Source organism: Acomys minous, assembly GCF_964271855.1.
Source record: "Acomys minous genome assembly, chromosome: 8".
NCBI lineage: Eukaryota > Metazoa > Chordata > Mammalia > Rodentia > Muridae > Acomys > Acomys minous.
In genome coordinates, this window is record NC_140489.1 from 111,117,076 (window position 1) to 111,138,199 (window position 21,124).

General features: G+C 43.2%; 1 protein-coding gene across 1 annotated transcript; it reads right to left on the minus strand.

Annotated features, from left to right (window-relative positions):
• Positions 1-4,908: 4,908 nt before the first annotated feature.
• On the minus strand, positions 4,909-20,756 carry SULT6B1 (sulfotransferase family 6B member 1; the record flags this gene model as incomplete). The annotated part of the gene is made up of 7 exons (XM_084793658.1): positions 20,540-20,756; positions 19,138-19,250; positions 15,021-15,110; positions 12,692-12,818; positions 9,214-9,308; positions 8,261-8,417; positions 4,909-5,039 (listed from the first exon to the last, which is right to left on the minus strand). Exons 1-7 carry the CDS (start codon positions 20,736-20,738, stop codon positions 4,909-4,911), a joined length of 912 nt encoding a protein of 303 aa, XP_084649784.1. The 5' UTR covers positions 20,739-20,756.
• Between the last annotated feature and the right edge of the window lie 368 nt (positions 20,757-21,124).

Consider the following 21,124-nt stretch of genomic DNA (forward strand, 5'->3'; position numbering starts at 1 on the left):
GGCCCTTAGCAGGTACCGCCAGACCCGTGTTGAATACCAGCCACCAGGCCAGAGCAGCGGTTAAAGACCACCTGCTCCCACAGGGACCTCGAGGAATATTCTATCACAAAGCAACACCAGCAGTCCCACCCTCCTGTGAGATGGGAACACACAGCCAGAGTGGCGCTTGAGTGTTCACCGTTTAGCTTGTGGCGCGCTGTACATCCTCATGGCAGGACTCTGCGCTAAGCACTGTCCCCATCCGTACTCAACAGACGAGGAGAACTCCAGAGCTATAATTAGAACCAAGAACTTGTACTCACAACATCTCAGCTGGTGAGAGGCGGGACAGTCCCAAGACAGACCCCAAACACACAGTAAACATTGCACCCTGTCCACACCTTTCTTCTACGCTTCCTGGTAAGCTAGGGTAGCAAGGGTCTAAATTGAGGTTTCTTGTAGCGTGGATCCTGGGTGTGATTTGAGGTCTCTAATGTGAAACTCTAGTGGGACACTTAGAAGGTAGACCAGGTCATAGCCACCTGTCTTTGGCATTTCCAAGTGACTAAAAAGGACTCTGCCAGAGGTGGGTGTTGACTATTGTAAGCTCTATGTGAGCTGGCTATTGGGCATGGCAGGGACCCCCTGATCTGCCTAGAATAGTTTAAGAAATGCAGGACAAACTCAAGTGCGATTATAGCCCACACGGTGTAATGTCTACCCCTGGAGATCTTTTATTTCGCATAGTCTCTTGGCCGATACAGAAATCTGGTTCTGAGTCTGATGTTCTAAGCTGCGGAGTTACAAAAGAAACTCACCATGTCTGTACTATGAATATGAAGGAGATGGATTGGGAAAGAAAGCCAGCCCAGGAACGCACGTGGCTTAGCATAAACCCATATGCACCTGTCTGCCCAGCTCCTGCGATCTCTACAAGCCTTCCAGGCTTTGTCTGGTGAGGTTGGCACCGTCAGGGATGAAGAACCTGAGGTGGTCACTTGCAAGAAATGGGAGGTGCAGGCTCACCAGATAACCCCTCCCTACCTCTCCCTTCACCCCCACAATTCTAATTAGAGGTGATTCTAATAGAATAAGAGGTTAACATACCCCAAAGGAATATTGACAAAATCTGATGGAAAGAAGTGGAAAGATGAGCGTTTACTATTGTATTGTCCTTGGTTAGTGCAATAGTTTGAGCAGACCCCCCTGGGCCCCGATCCACCCATCACGATGTTCTTCTTGTAGGTTTCCAGGACCCTTTGGGTCCTTCTATTTCCCCCATCTCCTATATTTCTGTTACCTAGAGTCTCAGTCGGATGTCCTTATGGCACTCAAAGAAAGAATAAGCAGGCCACCAAGATGAGACTTGATAGCCTATGACCATATAGTGGGGGAGGAGGTCCTCCTCGGTCATAGACCTAGGGGAGGGGAATAGGGTGAAAGCGGGAGGGAGGGAGGAACGGGAGGATACAGGGATGGGATAACAATTGAGTTGTGATCTGAAGAAATTAATAAAATTAAAATAAAAAATTTTTAAAAAGAAGACAGTTTATATGGCAAAGCTATGTCAGTCATATTCATTGACAGAAGCCCAGGAAACACGCACGAGTGGAAGTAATTATGAAGATGGGCTGAAGGAGGGATGCCACTTGAGCAGCTGAGCATGGATGCAGTGGTCCACTGCAGACTAAACACACTATGGTGGTCCTCATTAACCGAAATTGTACTGATAGCTAATGCAGAACTGAAAACCATCCAGAGAGAGTAGGACACGGCGGTACACGTCTATAATCCCGGCCTTTGGGGGTGGTGCCAGGAGAGTCAGGAATGCAAGGCCATCCCCAGCTACGGGGTAAATTGGAGGCCAGCCTGAGTGGCAAGAGATCCAGTCTCAAAAAGAAAATGTCCCACAGGCCTGGGGGGCGGGGCTTGGCTTCCCAAGGTTCTCTCCCCAACACTGCGCTGACCGGGTATTGTGGTGCAGATCTGTAATGTCTGCGCTTTGGGGGTGGTGAAGACAGGAAAACCGAAAGTTCAAGGTCGCCTATAGCTACATAGCAAATCTGAGGCCAGCCTATATTACAGGCCAATCTCAAAACAAAACAGGCACCAACTCGGGGAATTGCGAGTATTGATTGGGAGTTGGGTGAATGCATAGCTTGTTCCTTCACTCCCTAACCACAGCTTCCAGAAGATCCAAAGGCACCACCTTCGATGGCTAACATCTCAGCCAGACGTTCGGAGATCTGGAAGGAATGGCACTGATAAGGACATCTTTGGAAATGCTGAGAGTAAACCACTTAGGCCAGAATGGGCAGACCGGGCAGGCTGCCACCCCTCGTGAGTGTTTGGCAGAGGCATTTCTGCAGAAGCGTTTGAGAGCAGGTGGCAAGGAGACCTCGCTGTCAGCTTCTCCCCAGGTGATGGAGTGTTCCTTTAAGGAGCTACAGGTAGGGTATCCAGCGGGGATAGTGTATCAAGACTGAATTATCAAGGCTCAGCTTGTCACTGCTCAGTGGGGGTGCTCGCTGATCACAGAGCCTCAGTGAGCGCCCCTCTCCTCCAGTGAAGCATTTCTTAGGGAGGAAGTGCTTGTTGCCCCTTCAGGGTGAAACTTACTCTTGTTACTCTCCTGCCACTTCCTGTTTCAGCCCCATCTTTTTTTAAATGATGAGTTTGTTAAACCTTTTGGATATGTGAATTTATAGTAATTTGAACTGACAAATTTCAGCCACAATGTTTCTTCATCTATTTTTCCATCGCCCCTTTCTTTCTTCTCTTTTCTTCCTCCCTGCCTCCCTGCCTCTCCTCCTTTCTCTTTGAATTCCAATTGCATTCGCATTTACTATATTGTCCCATAAGTCACCAAGTCCCTGCCTGTGTTTCTTGTGGGGTTTCCACACTCTTTCTACTTCTGTGAATTCAGTCCTCATAGCATCGTCCTCTTCACAATCAAATGTGTTTCCTATTCATGCACTATATTGTCCAGTTTACATGTTGTGATTTTTACCCCTAAAACTTCCATTTCAGTCTTTTTTATCATCCCTTTTCTCTCTCTTCCTCCTCCTCCTCTTCCTCCTCCTCTTCCTCTTCTTCTTCTTTTGAGACAGGGTTTCTCTGTGTAGTCTTGGCTGTCCTGGACTCACTCTGTAGATCAGGCTGGTCTTGAACTCACACCGATCTGCCTGCCTCTGCCTCCCGAGTGCTGGGATTAAAGGTGTTGGGACACCCGGAGGGATCTTGTTATCTAGTCTAGATTGACCTTGACTTCGTGATTCTCGTGTCCCTAGCCTCCCAAGTGCTGTGGTTTTAGGTGCGTGCCACCACGCCCAGCCTTTTGGGCATGTCTATTAGATATATGCTGTCTTTTTAAAAAGCTCTTTGTCTGCTAATTTCACTCATTTGTTTGTTTCTATTAATTGCTCTTGATCTTGGTTATAGGGTACATTTCCTTCTTCATATACTTGAAAAATTCTAATCGAATGGCAGGCATACTTCTGAGGGCTTTATTTTGATAATTTCATTTTGGAAATGTTAATGGTTTTTTTGGTCTTTGCTTTTCCTGAGATTATACTCAGGCACAGTGTCATGCCTGACTGGCAATTTTACTTTATTTCTGTTTTATTCAAGTGACAAAGAGTATGTTACTTCATTTTGATCCCTTAAGACAGTGCTTCTCAACCTTCCTAATGCTGTGTCCCTTTAATACAGATCCCCATGGAGGGGTGACCCCCAACCATAAAATTATTTTTTTTGTTGCTACTTCATAACTGTAATTTTGCTGCTGTTCTGCATAGTAACATAAAGATATTTGGAGATAGAGGGTTGCTGAAGGAGTCACGACCCCCATGTTGAGAACCTTTAAGGACCACAGGTTGGTTGCTTGTCAGACATGTCTTGGATCTTTGTTTTGGCAGATCTAGGCTAGTGTATTAGGATACGTTGAGCTCCACTACTGAGATCTGCCTGCGTCCTACTCTGGGGGTAATATAAACTCTTTCCAGTCCTCGGTGAAATCCAGCAAGAGTGTCCGGCTCACTCTAGCCTAGCAGTGTTTTTTTCTGTTGCTTTGATGGTCCAAGGCCAAGGTCTGACTGAAACCCTAACTGGTCTAGAACTTTATAAAACTAGGATGACTGAGGTCACCAGATAGAATAATCTTTCTAGAATATTCTCTACACTGTCCTGTTAGTCCCACATGACTGCTTTCAACCTTGCAGCATCTGTGTGGTACAAACACCAGATATTTTAGCTTTGGCTTCAAGACTGTCCTATGTAGTAGAATGTTGCTTGAGGGACACCTCCCAAGGCCTGCAGACATGGCATATCCAGAGTAGACAAAGATGCATTCATCTTGAATCAAATTGCAGTTTGTTAACTTTATGTCAACACAGAGTCACACTTGAATGCCACCCTCCAGTAAGTCTGAGATAGCTCCTACACACCCACCAGTAAGTCTGAGATAGCTCCTACAAACACTTGGATCCACAGTGAGAAGTTTCCCAATGAGAAAAGCTTAAGAAAACACAGCACAACCAGGCAGGGTGGTACATGGCTTTAACCCCAGCACTCAGGGAGGCAGAAGCAGCTGGATCTCTGTGAGTTCGAGGCCAGCCTGGTCTACAAAGCGAGTCCAGGACAGCCAAGGCTACACAGAGAAACCTTGGCTTGAAAAAAAAAAGTACAGTATTTGGAAGCCCATCTTGTCTGTTCTCAACCCTAGAATAACACATTGACAAGAATGTTCCAATTCTTCTTCAAGAAGAAGACAAACTTTAATCTGAGCTCAGACTTTCAGCTATTACCATCATTAGCAGATCTGCACTATTTGGGACTACATGCTACTTGACGGTTGTTATGTGACTCCTCGATTGGGTTTTTATCCAATTATATAAACCCAGTTATTATTAGGGAAAAACTTGGCCAGATTCAAACCAGGCAATATGACTCATACTTCAGCTTAGCTCCGAGGGAAGTGCCTGCTAAACACTCTTTGAATCTTTCATCCATTTCCTGGTTTTGTGTTCCATTGAACAAATTTTTCCAATCACCAACTTCACCTACAACACAGAAGGCAAAAAAAAAGATTCAGATATATGTTAGAATATTTCTTAATTTTATCTCTGGTCTACCCAAATTTGCCTTTTTAAAAATACAGTGTTTTACTTTGAAAGGTTAAAAATAACAACATAGTTGTGGTGGTTTGAATAAAAATGGCCCCCAAAGGTCATACATTTGAGCGCTTAGGGAGTGGCACTATTTGAAAGGGTAAGAAGGGGGGCTGGAGAGATGGCTCAGAGGTTAAGAGCACTTGACTGCTCTTCCAGAGGTCTTGAGTTCAATTCCCAGCAACCATACGGTGGCTTACAACCATCATGTGATCTGGCGCCCTCTTCTGGCCTGCAGGTACAACACTGAATACATAATAAATAAATCTATTTAAAAAAAAAAAAAGAAAAGAAAGAAAGAATAAGAAGGTGTGGTCTTGTGGAAGTGGGTGTGGCATTGTTGGAGGAAGTGGGTCACTCAGGGTGGGTTTTGAGGTTTCAGAAACCCAAGCCAGGCCCAGTGTCTCTCTTTCTGCTGCCTTTGGAACTGGATGTACAACTCTCAGCTACCATGTCTGCCTGTGCTGCCGTGCTTCCCACCACGCTGATAATAGACTAAACCTCTGAAACTATGAATGTTTTATTTTATAAGAGTTGCCATGAGCTGGATAATTCCAGCACTCAAGAGGCAGAGGCTGGAGAATCTCTGTGAGTTCTAGGCCAGTCTGGTCTACAGAGGTCAAGTTCTAAGACAGCCAAAACTAAATAGATAGACATTGCCTCAGAAAAGAGAGAGAGAGAGAGAGAGAGAGAGAGAGAGAGAGAGAGAGAGAGAGAGAGAGAAAGAGAGTAGAGAGTGAGAGAAGAGAGAGAGATGAAAAAAAGAGAAAAAAGAGTTTCTATGGTTCTGGGCCTGGTCTTACACACACACACACACACACACACACACACACACACACACACACAAATCTTCTTGTAAGATCAACACTGCCCATTCGGCTTCTCCATTGGTGGTGTGGCAGATGACATGCTTTCCTTACATACCTGGGGAAAGAAGACTCCCTCTCAATGATCTACCCACGTCCTTTCCCAACATCTGGGATCTAAAATCATATAATTTCAGAATTGCATTTTTTCCTCTTCTAAAGTCTCTCAAATACCCAAACACATTTTAAAAGTTAACATTTTGCCTCAGGTTTGGTTTAGATGTCAGACACTGAACATCTTTTAGAAATCTAATACTTCAGCCAGTTGTTGTTGCAAGCATCTGCCATCCCAGCACTCAGGAGGCTCAGGCAGAAAGATGATGCTTTTCAATCAGCTGGGGCCACATAGTAAGTTCCAAGTCAGCCTGAGCTACCCGGTGAAACTCTGTCTCAGTAAAAGCTTAAATTCAACTTTTTTTTTCTGACATATAATGTTATTTCTTTGGTTGGTGAGATGGCTCGGCAGGTAAATGCACCACATCAAGCCTGGAGATCTGAGTTTGATTGCTGGGGACCAGGTAACAGAAGGAGTGGATTGAGGTCTAAAAAGTGGCTGTCTAACCTTCACATGCACACCGTAACATGCACATGTGAGCCCCCACCCCACACAGATGTGTATACAAACAGAGGATAAATAAATGTATGCAAAAGTAAACTGTTTTTTTTCTCTGAAATCTTTGCATGTTTCCAGTTGAAACTGCAGCCTCTGTGTTGCACAACCATTGAAATGCGTGGTAATGAAATGGGCTGAATGACATGAGAAAAGAGCTATGGTGCATTAAGGAAACGAAACAAGACACAGAGCTGTCCCCAACATCATCAACTATGCCCAACAGAAAAAGGCTGGGAAGAAAAACACCAAAAATGCACAACCTGACTCAGGTGGCAGAAATGTAAACTTTGGCGATGTCTCTAAATGGCTAGTGTTTTCTTTCAGTGCCCTTCCGTATTCTCCTGCCTTGTGGACTTTCTCCAAGGACCATCAGATTGACTTCACTGGCTGTCAGAGTTTTTCTATTCTGAATAGCACTTGATGAACAATGTATAGGAAGGGTCTGTTCCCCCCTTCCTACGGCTAATAAGTTCAGGCATAAGGATCGGGGTTCTACAGCAATCCAGCTGCAGCCACGCTCCGACTCAGTCTTCCCCTCATGCCGGATATCTCAGATGGGTCAGTTGGAAAAATAACTGAAGAAAATAGACTTAGCTCAAATCCTGAAATGTGAATATGGGGAACCAATGTCCTTGGGTGTCAGCTTTTCCCCTACATTGCAAAATTAGATCTTTTGTGGCCCTTTGTTATAAAGTTTCACCCCAACATAGCATTCCAGTCAGTACATAATCAGTTCCCAGTGGATATAGGCACTTGCCCCAAGCCTAACAACATGTGTTCCAGCCCCAAGTCCCATCTGGTGGAAGGAGGGAACTGACTTCCATAAATTGTCCCCTAACCTCCTCATGCATTTCATGGAATATGCATACATACATTCATACACACACACACACACACACACACACACACACACACACACACACACATGCAGTAAAAAATATCCAAGCATCATTCATTAAATGTCCAATAAAAGTGGAAAGTCCTAAGCTATAGAATTATAAAATTTATAAGATCTTAGGAGGATACTTTAATGAAATGAAATAAATCATCTGTAAGTACCTACCTTCAATTTTCTTCTTCTATGTTAACAACATTGTTAAGTTTGTTGATTTTGTGAATTACAATGCATTTAGCTTAAAAATGGAAAACTACATTTCTAGCTACTTCTATAGGGACAGTGGTGATGAATGAATGCCAGCAGCCACAGCGCAGGCTGGGTGGAAAGCTCTAGAAGGAGGGAGGTTAGCTAATGTGCAGGTAGCTAATGTGCAAGTCTACACAAAAAACAAAATAAAATAAAATAAAATAAAATAAAAAGGAAAGAAATAAAAAGCAATAATTTGGAAAATCAATTCACAACCAAATGCATGTTTGATTAAATGGTCCTTTGTTGTCTTCTTCTTCCTACCTGGAACCTGACCTTGGAGCTGCAGCTGCTGTTTGCCATCACCAGGCACTTAGTGCAGTAAAGGACAGTGGACTGCTGCCAGTCACAGCTCTGGCCTCCCTAGGTCCTGAATTCTTATGGAGGAAGAGAAAACTAACACCCTTCTAGCAAAGTGATTTGACTTGCCTGCTGAGTACAAAGCCACTCCCAAGATGACATAACACCCCATAAATGAAAGCAACTTTACCTTTGCGGAACAGGAAGGGGCCAATAGCACCATGTGTCTCCTGAGAGTTTTGTTGCATTGCTTGGAAGGTGCTCTGGACTGACACGGCTTGTATTTGTTCGTCAGTTAAGGAGAAACCAAGGAACTCAGAGATCTGTTTTATTCCAACACCTAGATTCTGACAAAAAAAATAATTGAAAGATAAACATCTGTCAGTGGGATCTGCTGAGGCAAAGATTTTTTTAAAATCAGCATTCATTTATTTAAATAAATAATCTGGAGCAGTGAACCTTGTTTGAATTATTCACTGATGTATAACTTGGGCCTAAAACTGTGCTGTGCTGAGTCATTTCTCACTTTATGTTTGTTAAGTGAATAAACAATCTTTTGAAAAGCACTCTCTGTGGTGACACACGCCTTTAATCCCAGCACCTTTAAGGCAGAGGGAGGTGGATCTCTGTTCGAGTTCGAGGCCAGCCTGGTCTACAAAGTGAGTCTAGGACAGCCAAGGCTACACAGAGAAACTCTGACTCAAAAAGCCAGAGAGAGAGAGAGAGAGAGAGAGAGAGAGAGAGAGAGAGAGAGAGAGAGAGAGAGAGAGAGAGAGAGAGAGAGAATAAAAGGAAGAAAAAGGAAACAAAGGAAAAGGAATAATTTGGAAAGTCAATTCACAACCCAATGCATGTTCAATTAAATTAACTGAAATCTACCTATTGTTTCTTCTAACCCTAACATGGACTCTCCATCACAAAGGGTGAAGAAAGCAGCTATTATTAAGATGCAAATACCGTATTATTTGCTAAGCAAACACACCAAGCCTCTAAGTATAGTGGGCTCTTTCTAGTTTTGCATTATGTATCTAGAATTTTTAAAAACCAGACACACTATTTGTTCACACAATAATTCTAAGTATGTGCTCCGTGTCGTAGTCTCTAATAAAGATTGCCCTTGACTATTAATGACCGTAATCTCACCTCTTTTAGGTCTTCATATAATATGAGCTTAACATTTTCATCCTCAACATATTTGTTCCAATTAATTGCAAAATCAAAATAGCTTCCCCAAGAAACTAAAAAACACAGGAGAGGAAAAAAAAAAACCAAACAATTTTGTAAGTAACTGTACATAACCAAGGAAAATAGATCCATACATACGGGTCTGTATTCCAGAGAGATTGTGCATATTACAAATCTGTCTCCAAGAGGGGGAATGTGCCTGCCTCACGGTCCATTTCCATCCATGTCTTACTTTCTTGAACATTTCCCACTAATAATACAACTGAGTTAGTTGTGAAAATGATGAATCTGGTCAGAGTTATAAGACATTCATTAGAATGGGGAAACAAGATAATTCAAACATAGTGTGTACATATGCCTGAGGTTTTGTTTTGTTTTTTCTGTTGCTGTGATAAAACATTCTGCCCAAAGATTTTCTTTCAGTTTACAATTCAATATTGTGGTCCATCGCGGCAGGGAAGTCACAGTAGCTGTAGCTCCAGAAGTCCCAGCATATTTCCCAACCCCCCGCTAAATGACATCCCAATTGGGCTAGGGTCCAACTGTAAGTGAGTATATACAATGTGTATCTTTCTGGGTCTGGGTTGCCCCCTATTTGACCAGCTTTCCTTGGTGGGGAGGCCCGGTGGCCCTCATAGGAAGGGGAAGCAGTCTACCAAGATGAGACCTGATAGGCTGCGGTCATATGGTGGGGGAGGAGGTCCCCTTCTGTCACAGGCCTAGGGGAGGGGAATAGGGTGAAAGAGGCAGGGAGGGGGAACAGGAAGATAAAAGTGAGGGGATAACAATTGAGATGCAATCTGAATAAATTATGTAAAGAAAAAAGAATTTCGCAAGGAAGAAATCCTGTCCAAGTTATTACTGCCACATCTTATTGCCAATCAACTCATCAAACACAAAGAATGAATGCAGCCAATGGGGAAGACTCTTTAATTTATCCCACAGATAACAAACACAACCATTGACTATTCTCTTATATTTTACACGTATGGAGCGGTGTTATGGGTTTGCCCTACCTGGCTCCACATGGTCTCCATGAAGTGTTTCTAGACAACAGAAGCGCGCTTAATGGTCCTTCTCACGCATTTCCTGTCATCTTGGTGTTATGACTCGATCCGCTAGGGAGCCACTGATGTATGTAGTGCCCATGGATGTGGCATGCTGTGGCATTTGCTATATCAAACACCTTTTAAAATGGCCATTACAAACTGTGGTATAGAGATTCAACATGGAATATTAAAATAGAGATGCTGCCTTCTAAAGTGGACCTGAGAGGCACCATGCTAACTAAACTAAGGCAGAAGACAAAACACTGTTTGGTCGCATGTACCTTTTTAAAGGTTGAATAATCCAGAAGGCATGGTGTCTTTCAGGTGAGGGTGAGGAAGCAAGGGGGTAAAGGTAAGTCATGAGTCTATGTTCCATGTAAATTTGGAGTACTGAGTTGTGAATAAGTCTAATTTAATATACAGCTTAAAGTCTGCAGTTATAAATACTGTACTGTATAATGAAATATAGTAAATATATGTGATTTTTCTCTACACACAGAAAAGCAGCTGTGCGGTATGCTGGATGGATATGCTTGACTTCGGTCATCATTTCACTATATGTGTATGTAGCAAAACTGGTGTCCATCTTAAGTACAATTATAAAAAAAATGGATTTAGAGAAGTGGCTCTGTTGTGGGAAAACACTTTTCCTGTGGAGATGCAACTCACACATCTACTCATCCCAGACAGAGATGCTACAACAGACTCAAGTGCGGAGACCACCAAAGTCCAACTAGTGAATCAATGAGTTTTATTGGGGTTACTTACAGGGGCAGAAATGCCTCAGAGACAGCTGCATCACCGAGGCCTATGGTGACAGCACACAAAGGCTGGGAAACCTGGAACACACACTACACAGCCCACAGGCAGCTCAACAGGTTAGAGCAGCCTCTTTTCAAGTGACTCTGGGCTAAACCTCTTCCAAAAAGCTCAGCTAGTTTCTGCTTCTTCCAGGCCGCTGGTCTGGTCTCAGGGTCCCTCTGAGAGGGAGTCTCAGTTTTTTTTTTTATTATTTTAATATCCAAGGAAACTGTTATACAACATGTTCTCTTGAGGAGAACAGACAATATTGTCTCCCCTAGGGTCATTTAGCCACTATTAAAAGGAGATACTTGCTGACCTCTGGCTCCTGGACCCATGGACATAGCCTCACTGCCATGTACACAAGTCAGGTAATTAGCAATTGACAGACATCTTTGCTAGTGTTCTGAGCTATACAGTAGCCCCTTACTCTGCCTGGTTATGAGTCTTAAGGGAAAGCATGTCTAGACAACACCCAGCGTAGCATCTGAAGACACAGTAATAGATAGAAATTCATAGTTATCATGTCACCATAAAGGGAGGAAAGGCTCCCAAGGCCCCATAGCTCCCTGAGAGACTGAGCAGTGAACAATGGTGGCAGCAGGGTGGGTGTGAGCAGCGCTTTCTTCTGTGGTATAACATCCCACGCTCCAGCTGTTTCCCAGTGTCAATGGGAAAAGGACTGGGGACAAGACAAGGTAACAGGGAGAGAGAAGGCTAAACTGATATACAATTACCAAAGAACAAAAGCATAATTTAAAATAGTAGCTATTGATAGTTAGAGATATGATGTTTATGTAGTCTAACAAAACTGTCTTAGGTGTGCTTATACAAGTTTATTGACGTTTCTTTTTCATCTTTCCTGGGTGTTTTTTGTTTGTTTGTTTGTTTTGCTTTTTTGACACTGTGATAGAATGACTTAAGGGAAACTAACTAGAAATACTGTTTTACACCACTCTTAAAAACATCTTTGTTCTGAATCTGTTCTATGACCACTCAGTTTTCACAGTCAACAAATGAATTCCAGAGCTGTGGATCTCAACCTGTTGTCTAGAACCATCGGAAACACCAAATATTTACATTACGATTCACAACAGTAGCGGAATTACAGTTGTGAAGAAGCAACAAAAATGGATAATTTTTGTGGCTGGAGAGATGGCTCAGAGGTTAAGAGCACTGGCTGTTCTTCCAAGGTCTTGAGTTTAATTCCCAGCAACCACATGGGGGCTCATCTATAATGAGACCTGGTGCTGTCTTCTGTCCTGTAGGCATATACCTTGGAAGAATTTGTATACATAATACATAAAAAAAATTTAAAAATAGTTTTATGGTTGTGGGGTCACCACAACATGAGAAACTGCAATAAGGGGTCACAGCATTAGGAAGATTGAGAACCACTGCCCTAGAGTATCTATGAAACCAAAGATGCATTGCAGTTGCTTGATACATGGAATTGGTCCTGATGCTGTAAAACTTCATTTAAATGCAACCTTTTGGTTCCGAGATCTTCCTAAATCTTATTTCTTTACATTTTCACATTTATGTGTTCACCTGTTAAAGGAAAACCTTTTTATTAACAGCCATACCTTGCCCCTTTATAAATTGTCTGAAGAATTCATCCCAAGAGGCGTAGCTTGGAATATCAGGGACATCATTATGAAAATGAAAAAAAGACACGGCTGTATCTTTAGGGTTTCGAAATATCAGCAATATCTAGAGAGTAAAAACAAAGTTAATCTATGTAGCTTGGTATTTTGTACTTTGGAAAAGAGAAATGGTGAACAATGCCATAATTGTGACCGAAGAGTGACACTGCAGAGGACCTTTGCCAATAACGAGTTTAGACCATAAAAAGGCAGATGTAGAAGATACTAAAAGGCAAAACAGTAATTTCACTAGCAGAATCTCAGAGGATGATTTGAAAGGTAAACCCCCAAATAAAGCGCACCCCCCATCCCCCACAGCAAACCAGATGGCATGGGACCTCTCATTCCCAGGTCTCTCTTCTCCAATGACCTCTAGTGGCCTTTGAGTAAAACGTGTGAAACGAGCACTGTAAAAAGCAAACTGAATCCCAAGAGAACCAAGGGATTGTGGGAGATTAGGTATGCATTCAGGACGTCAAACAAGCCCAAGATAGAACTGAGCCTGCTCCTTGCTTCAAACCTAAGACACAACTGAGCCCAAGCCGCAGAAGCCGGACAAGGCAGAACAGGCAGAAGTCACCTGACCTGAAAAGGCAGCGATGCTCCCCTGGGAAGTTTCTTGACTGAATAAATAGGTTTGAGGCCCTTGTAAGAGCAAGCTGAAACCAGCAGGGGGCACCACGAGCCTTCTGGCCAGGTCACCGCGGAGGCTGCTCCTAAGGTGCTTTTGGGCGGTTTCCAGAGCTTTTGGGGCTTGGTTTTCTGTGAAACTTAAATGGCTGCAAGCTGAACGCAGTAGAAGCGTGGGTCCTCAGATGCAAAGATCGCTAACTAATTCATGGGGACACACCCAGGGGTTTTTAAACTGGGGTGGGCGAGGGGTCGTGACTAACAACAGAGCGGCTGGGGAGGGCAGAGCTACTGGTTTTATTTCATCAGATTATATAGTTCTATGCGAGGCATCATCAGAATCACCTTATGATCTCTCGAATACAAAGGGAGAGGAAAAGAAATGGTTTCTTAGCATCTTTTAAGTTGTAACTGGGTATCTACTAAAATGGTAAATAGGGCTAATGCTAAGGCATCTGAAATTCCCCCCTGAGGCTGTGCTGGGCTTGGGAATACTTTACTTTCATGGCTCTTTTGAGAAGCCTACAATCATACTCTTGAGTGTGCTTTTATTTCTACTAAAGGATCTTGTTGCTGCTGCTGTTGTTTAAGACAGCGCTCCACTGCTGCCTGGCCTGGAACTTGCTGTGTCCACCACGCCTGCCTCTGTCTCCTGTGTGCTGGGATTAAAAGCATGTGCCACCACACTAAAATATCTCCAGTAGCATCTCCAACTCGGCTTCGTATGACCAATTCTAAAACACTTTACAACCTCAAAGTCACAAATCCTGCTTAGGCCCCTACAAGATGGAAGTCTCAGGCTGCAGGCAGTGTCAGGATGGTGCAGCGTCTCCATCCCCCTGACTGCTGACTAACACCACAGAGGTGCCTCGGCATTATGGAACTGTTCACAGTCGCAAAGACATGAAGCCAGGCTGGTGGACCATCAACAGGTGAACGGCTGTAGGGAATGTGGTTCTGGTACATAATGGAATTTCATTCAGCTGTAATGAAAACTGAAACCGTTGTCATTTGCAGGAAAATAGGTGCAACTGGAAAGCATAGTAAGGAAAATAAGCCAGATTCATATATATATATATATATATATATATCTCACATGCTTTCTCACATGTATTCAGAATCTAAAACTCTGTCTGTCTCTCTCTGTCTTTGTCACCAGGAAAAAATAAGTTTATTGTATGCGACTGTGTTCTTTTGAAGCAGTGAGATTCCAAAATCTATCAATTGTAAAAATCAATGACAATAAACTGCACATTTCATCCTATGTATGTTTTCTCTACGTTGAAATGTATTTGACTTGAATGTAGCCATAGCAAGACAACTGAAGGAAGAAATGACAAAAACAAACAAACAAACAAAACCCACATCTCTCATTTCACATAGTTCCATTCCATGATTACCAGCAAACTCACCACATCAAAAGCCAACAGCTATGGGGCTGAACATGAAGCTCAGCGGCAGAGCTCTTGCTTAGCATTGCTAAAAAGCGAGGTCAAAACAAGCGAACGAAATGCCAGACTGTGTGTATACATAAATGTTTCATTCAGCACATACGTGGTACGCGTGCATACTCACAGGAAAAATACTCCTACACAAACAAAATAAAAACAAAACTTTTATGTGCTTCAAATTCACTCACCTTGGCTTTGTTCTTGAAGACAGACTGAGGCAGCTTGTCATAGTGGAGGTGAGTTGTCAAAATCCTTGGTGATGGGAACAGTTTCATTCTCTACAAAGTGTGCACAATATGGTTAGTGTGTATAGGTGTGTGGGAGATTGTGTGTGTGTTGTGTGTGTTTGTAATCGTGTATTGAGGGAGTGCATCTAAGAGTGTGTGAGAGTATACATTTAAAATGTGTGTTTGAGAAAGTGTGTCTGACAGTGTGTGTGAGTGTGTGTGGGTGTGTGTGTGTTCAGTCACTAAAGGCAACGCTATCTAAGTGGTGGCTCCGAGCACTCCATAATTACTCTCTCATCTGCTTTCCTACATTTGATTTCATGAAGATCATAAACAAATCACTAATCTCACCTAAATAGTTTTATCGTCTCTTGCTTTCCACCCTCAATCGTTGTCACTTTTTTTTTTTTAAAAAAAAGCATTTATAACAATCATATCAAATTCTTTTTGTTCAAACAAGTTCAGAACCCACACTTCACTGTTTTATTTGTTCATATCTCTTCTATATGAAGGCCTTTAATAGAAATATTTGAGTCTGACAAGGTTCCTAAAAATCCATTTCTAACAGATAGATCTATTTTTAAACTTTTCTTGGTGTGTTTGTGTGCACTCCCATGCAGCATATGTAGATATGTGAATGTGGACTATGTACGTTTGTATGTTGTGTGTGCTTGTGCGTGCTCTCCTGGAAGCCTGAGGAAGACACCGGGTGGCCTGTCATATCACTGCTCACACAGTATTCCTTTGAAGCAGTCTCTGACCATGGAGCTAGGCTGACACCCAGAAAGACCCAGTAACTCTCCTGTCTCCATCCCCTACAGCAATGGCGTTGTAGGATTCCTGGCTTTTTATGTGGGCACTGAGATCTAAACTTGGCCCTTATGTTTGCACAGCAAGTGCTCTTAGCCACTGACACATCTTTGTAGCCTCTAGACATATATTTTCTTTTTATGCTTTTTTCAAGACAGAGTTTCTCTATGTAGCTCTGACTGTCTTGGGACTCATTCTGTAGTCCAGGCTGGCCTCGAACTCAGAGGTCCACCCTCCTCTGCCTCCCTAGTGTGACATTAAAGGTGTACCATACAATTAAATATCCCAACAGAATCTGAAGGCCCGTGTTACCTAAATATCTGAGAAATTATTTATGAAATGTTTGTTCATTTGAGGAATATAGAATAATTGGTTATTTTTCTGTTATCTGTTTCTACTGATAACTGAGAAGAACAAAGTTTTATGGCCACCTGTGGGTGTGGTGGTGTGTACGCCTATAATCAGCTCTAGGAAGCGTGAGGTTGAAGGGACACACATTTAAAGGAGCCTAGAAAAGTAGTGAATTCCAGGTCATAGGAGACCCTGTCTGAAGAACAATAAATAGATGCTCTTCAGTGGAGAAGGGTTTTTAGCTTAGAGTCAGCCCTTTATAATCGTTATTCAGTGGTCTCATGAAGAGACCGCTCGAAGCTTCAGCTCCAGTAATAAAATAATATTTAGGAATTTGTGGTTAAGTTTGGAGTATGGAGACTTCGACTCAAACAAGAGAACAAAGTCAGGCCTGGTGGCGCACACCTTTAATCCCAGCACTCCGGGAGGCAGAGGCAGGCAGATCACTGTGAGTTCGAGGCCAGCCTGGTCTACAAAGCAATTCCAGGACAGCCAAGGCTAGATAGAGAAGAAGAAAAAAAAAAAAAAAAAAAAAAAAAAAAAAAAAAAAAGAAAAGAAAAAAGAAAAAAAGAAAAAAGAAAAAGAAAAGAAAAAAGAGAACAAAAACCAAAAGTTTCTGAGATTAAAAAAATGAGCAGTGTGTCCAAGTGTTGATCCCTGCTGATAATGGCTGAGTCACACTAAACGGGCCTGTCTTGGGGTTTGAAGTAGCTTAGCTACATCCATTCACAACAGCCTTTTCAGGCAGGTATCGGAGCCTCCGTTTTAGAGATTAGGGTTAGCCTTTGAGGTTTCAGATGCTTTGTACAACAGCAAATAGGTGGTCATTTTCGGATTAAGTGACGGTGTACTGTTCGTCCTACACTGTATGGCCACAAGTCACACGGTGACTCACACAGAGCGACAAAGTTACTACAAGGATTAGAGGCACAGCCAAGAGGAAAGTGAAAGCAATTGTCTCAGAACTAGATATACAACACTTTATTCAAACAAATGAGTGATGTAGCCAAAGTGTAAGCAGCATTAAAGTTGACTGACTGGACAGAGGACTTCTTCAGACTGTATGTGTCATCTGTATGTGTCCTACAGGGAAGTTTTCTGTAAATAGAATCACTATTAATTCAAACCTGCTTTCTCACTGGCTTCTGTTAAAAAATAAAAGGCACACTATATTTTAAAAAGTAACCATAAGCAACTTTAGAATATTTGCTAAAGTGGAGTTGGAGAAATAGTTCAGAGGTTAAAGGCAACTTCCTATTCACAGTTGGCACTAACATCAGAAAGGGAAAGTTCTAAGAATAGCCAGGGCAACACTTGGCTTTCCGATCAGACTAGCGCAGCTGAAGAAGCAGAAAGCCCTCGCTGGGGTGTTAATCCCGCCAGGTGAGAATAGGACCACTACCACAATTTTGAACTAAATTAGAAGCAAGCTTTAGTCAAATACTGGCCAGTTTGATGGACGCTGGCAGGCCTGTTTCAGGGTTCTCAGAAAATGACAAGAAGTCACAATTTGCAGAGACTTATAAAGACAAACTTAGAAGGCTACGTATTTCTCATCAGATCCAGTCAGGGGCAAGCATACATCCTGACGTATTTCCTGTCTGTGTACCTCCCACCTACAGGTGCACACATCCTGTGCAGTTGGGTCAACCAAACCTGTCTAAGGAAGTGAAAATACGTGGCTTATCATCTTATGTAAGCAACGAGAGCCTCCAGCCTCTCAGGAAGCATCTGCCCTTAGGCAAGGCCTACAAATTATAGGCATTAATTAAACCTAAAATTAATACTTAAAACGTTAGCCTTGGACCTCGCATGAGGGAACCTGTCCTCTGGCACTATCAGTGATACTCTGCTGTGCTTGTAGACGGCAGCCCTAGCATAACTCCTCTGCGAGGCTGCACCCAGCAGCTGATGGAAACAGATGCAGAGACCCACAGCCAAACATTAGATAGAGCTCGGGGAGTCCTAGGGAAGAGTTAAGGGCTCGATTGAGGGAGCCAGAAGAGTCAAGGATTCCACAAGAACTACAGAGTCCACTAACTTGGACCCATGGGGGACCTTATAGGGACTGAACTACCAAAATAAATACGTAAATAAAAAAAAAAAATAAGGACTGGTCCTAGGTCCCCTGCACATATGTGGCAGATGTACAGCTTGGCCTGCGTGTGGGTCCCCCAGCAACAGGAGCAGGACCCTCTCTGACTCTGATGTCTGCCGTTCTCTTAAGCCGGACTGCCTTCTCTGGCAGTGGGAGAGGATGCGCCTAGTCCTTCAGCAACTCAATGTGCCAAGCGGGTTGGTACCCACGGGTGACCTCCCCTTCTATGAAAGAGAGGGAGAGGGGAGAATGAGGGGAAGGTGTGTTGAGGGAGGGACTGGAAGGCGAGGAGGCGTGAATGAATGAATGAATTCATTAAAGTGAATGAATGAATGAATGAACAAATGAATAAACAAATGGAGGGGGAAAATCTGCAGTTTTTCACTACTAAGGCAGATTCTGCCTAGCATCCTACCCAGGATTGTTTCCTATCCAGGCTATAGTCTTCATTTTCTGGGTGTTCTCAGATTACTTACCCCCCCCCCCATGTTGAAAAATGCTATTTAAATGCTTATTAAGTTTTTTCAGAGCTCAAATCAGAAAGCTGGGATTAAAATTTTGGCCCCCCCGCCATTTATTATCTCCTTGATCTTAGGCAAGGCTGGCAGTTTCGTCTTCTGGGAAATAGTGATAAGGTTATTTTGCAAGAAAATGAGATGATACGAGAAAAGGACCAAGGATGTGGTAAGCAAGCAGTAACTCGTCATCGGTGATCACTGTTCGCATTGCTTTAGTACTTTCTGAACTCAGAAGCGAAGGCTCCACGATGGACGACATCTCCCGTGACCACTCGCTGTAAGTTGAAAGACTGTACTAACCTGATATTTTTCTGCATCACCACACTCAAGAACTGGAAATTCTGGACATGTGTATTTTTTTTTAGAAACGGCAAATAGCAATTCACTGACAATGTGGAGAATCCAGTTTGACCCTGTAAGAAAACAGAACTCATTAAAGAGTCTTAATAAGCAAAGACATATCACCTTAGCATGTAAATGTTGAGGAAACTAAATTCTCAGCTATCCCATGGTGTGTACATTCACTTCTTTAGAGGTGAAAAGAAATAATTTTGGAGAAAAGAGCATTTATGATTGCCTGGCATGCTGGCGCATGCCTTTAATCCCAGCACTCGGGAGGCAGAGGCAGGCAGATCTCTGTGAGTTCAAGGCCAGCCTGGTCTACAAAGTGAGTCCAGGACAGCCAAGGCTACACAGAGAAACCCTGACTCAAAATACAAACAAACAAGAGCGTTGGTGTATATTAACATGGAATTTAAGGTATTTAAAATTCAAACCGTGTCCTCATCCCTTTCCCTCGCTCGCTCCCTTCCACTCTTTTCTTCTTTTTGAGTCAATGTCTTACAATTCAGGCCTCTAACCCATGAACCGTCTGCCTCAGCCTCCTGAGTATTGAGATTCCAGATGCTTGCCACCAAGCCAGCCTCAGATGTCTCCTTGACATGATTGAACACGTTCCTTGAAGAAGAATATTATGCTAGAAAAATATCGGGTTAACGTATTTTACCCTGAATTAAACGACAGGAGTGTACAAGCTTGATTTTTATGAAAGCCCAACATTGAATAAGAGGAAGCAGAGTGTTCAGTGAAATGGGCTTTAATAAGCGACAGCGGAAAGAATCAAAGTGCGGGCTGTGGGTGCGTGGAATAGCTCACAGCAGTAACCCACGCACAGTAGAGCCGGAGCAGAAGATAGTAAGTTCTAGGCCAGCCTGGGCCTCAATTTAAACAAACAAACAAAAACACAAGTAAAAAAGTAGACGATGTGGAATAGAGTAAGTTAGATTCTAAATCTTCATCCTCTACTGATGATGGCCCTTATGACACCCATTTGACGTTAGAGTCTGGAAAGGAAAGAAAGAAAAAAAGCCACCACATGGAAATCATTATGTAAGTGACAGAAATGGCATGCTTCTTTTGTCTGTCAAAAATATTCACATTTTGTTATCCTGGCCCTGCCGTGCCTCTCTCATCACTCATCATCCGCCATGACCTCTGTACCTCGACCTCCTCCCCCAGAACGCTGACTCCTCGCCCCTTCCCTCCCACCCCACCCCACCCCGCCCCCCAGGCTGTTTCAGTTGTTGGCTTTATAAACCGCGTGCTTTGCTGTCTTGCCCCGCTCCTTGCTGATTTTCAGTGAGTTCCATGTGGGGGATGAGCCTCCTTCTTCCCCCTTCACCATGCACCTTCCCCCACGTACCACACTTCGGGTAGGACGCCAGCACGATGTCATCGCTTCTGGCTTCAAAGGCCTTTAAAGCTTGGAAAGTCTCTAAAGTGCACATGGTAGTCGGGTACGGAATCCCCTCGTAGGTGAAGAATAAGTGGGGAAGTGCCGTTTCTTTTGATTTTCCTAAAGCGTCATCGATGTACTCAATGAACTTGGACTTCTCAGCCATGCTGGCTCCCTGCTAACGACGCCGCTCCGAGTCACCCAGGTGCAGTGACTATGTTAAATAGTCTTTCTCAGTCACATAGAAAACAATCATCCGACTCTCATCCTGTTTGAATATCTTTTCTGCTCCGACAAAAGGTGGCCCCGCAGGTGCAGGCAGGCTTGGGATCAGGACTTTACCCTAGAGCCGTATTTTATTACCAGTTAGGCATCCCACCCAATGAAAAGAACAAAATCTCCTAACAGAAGATTAGCAGACACCAAATATCCAACTAACAGATATTTAATAAAACTAGGCCTTCAATTTTCCTATGAGAAATTCTCCGAGATTTCTGGTTTCCTTTTGATTGGCAGTTTTCCAAACACAATTTGGAAATTGTCCAGTTAGTG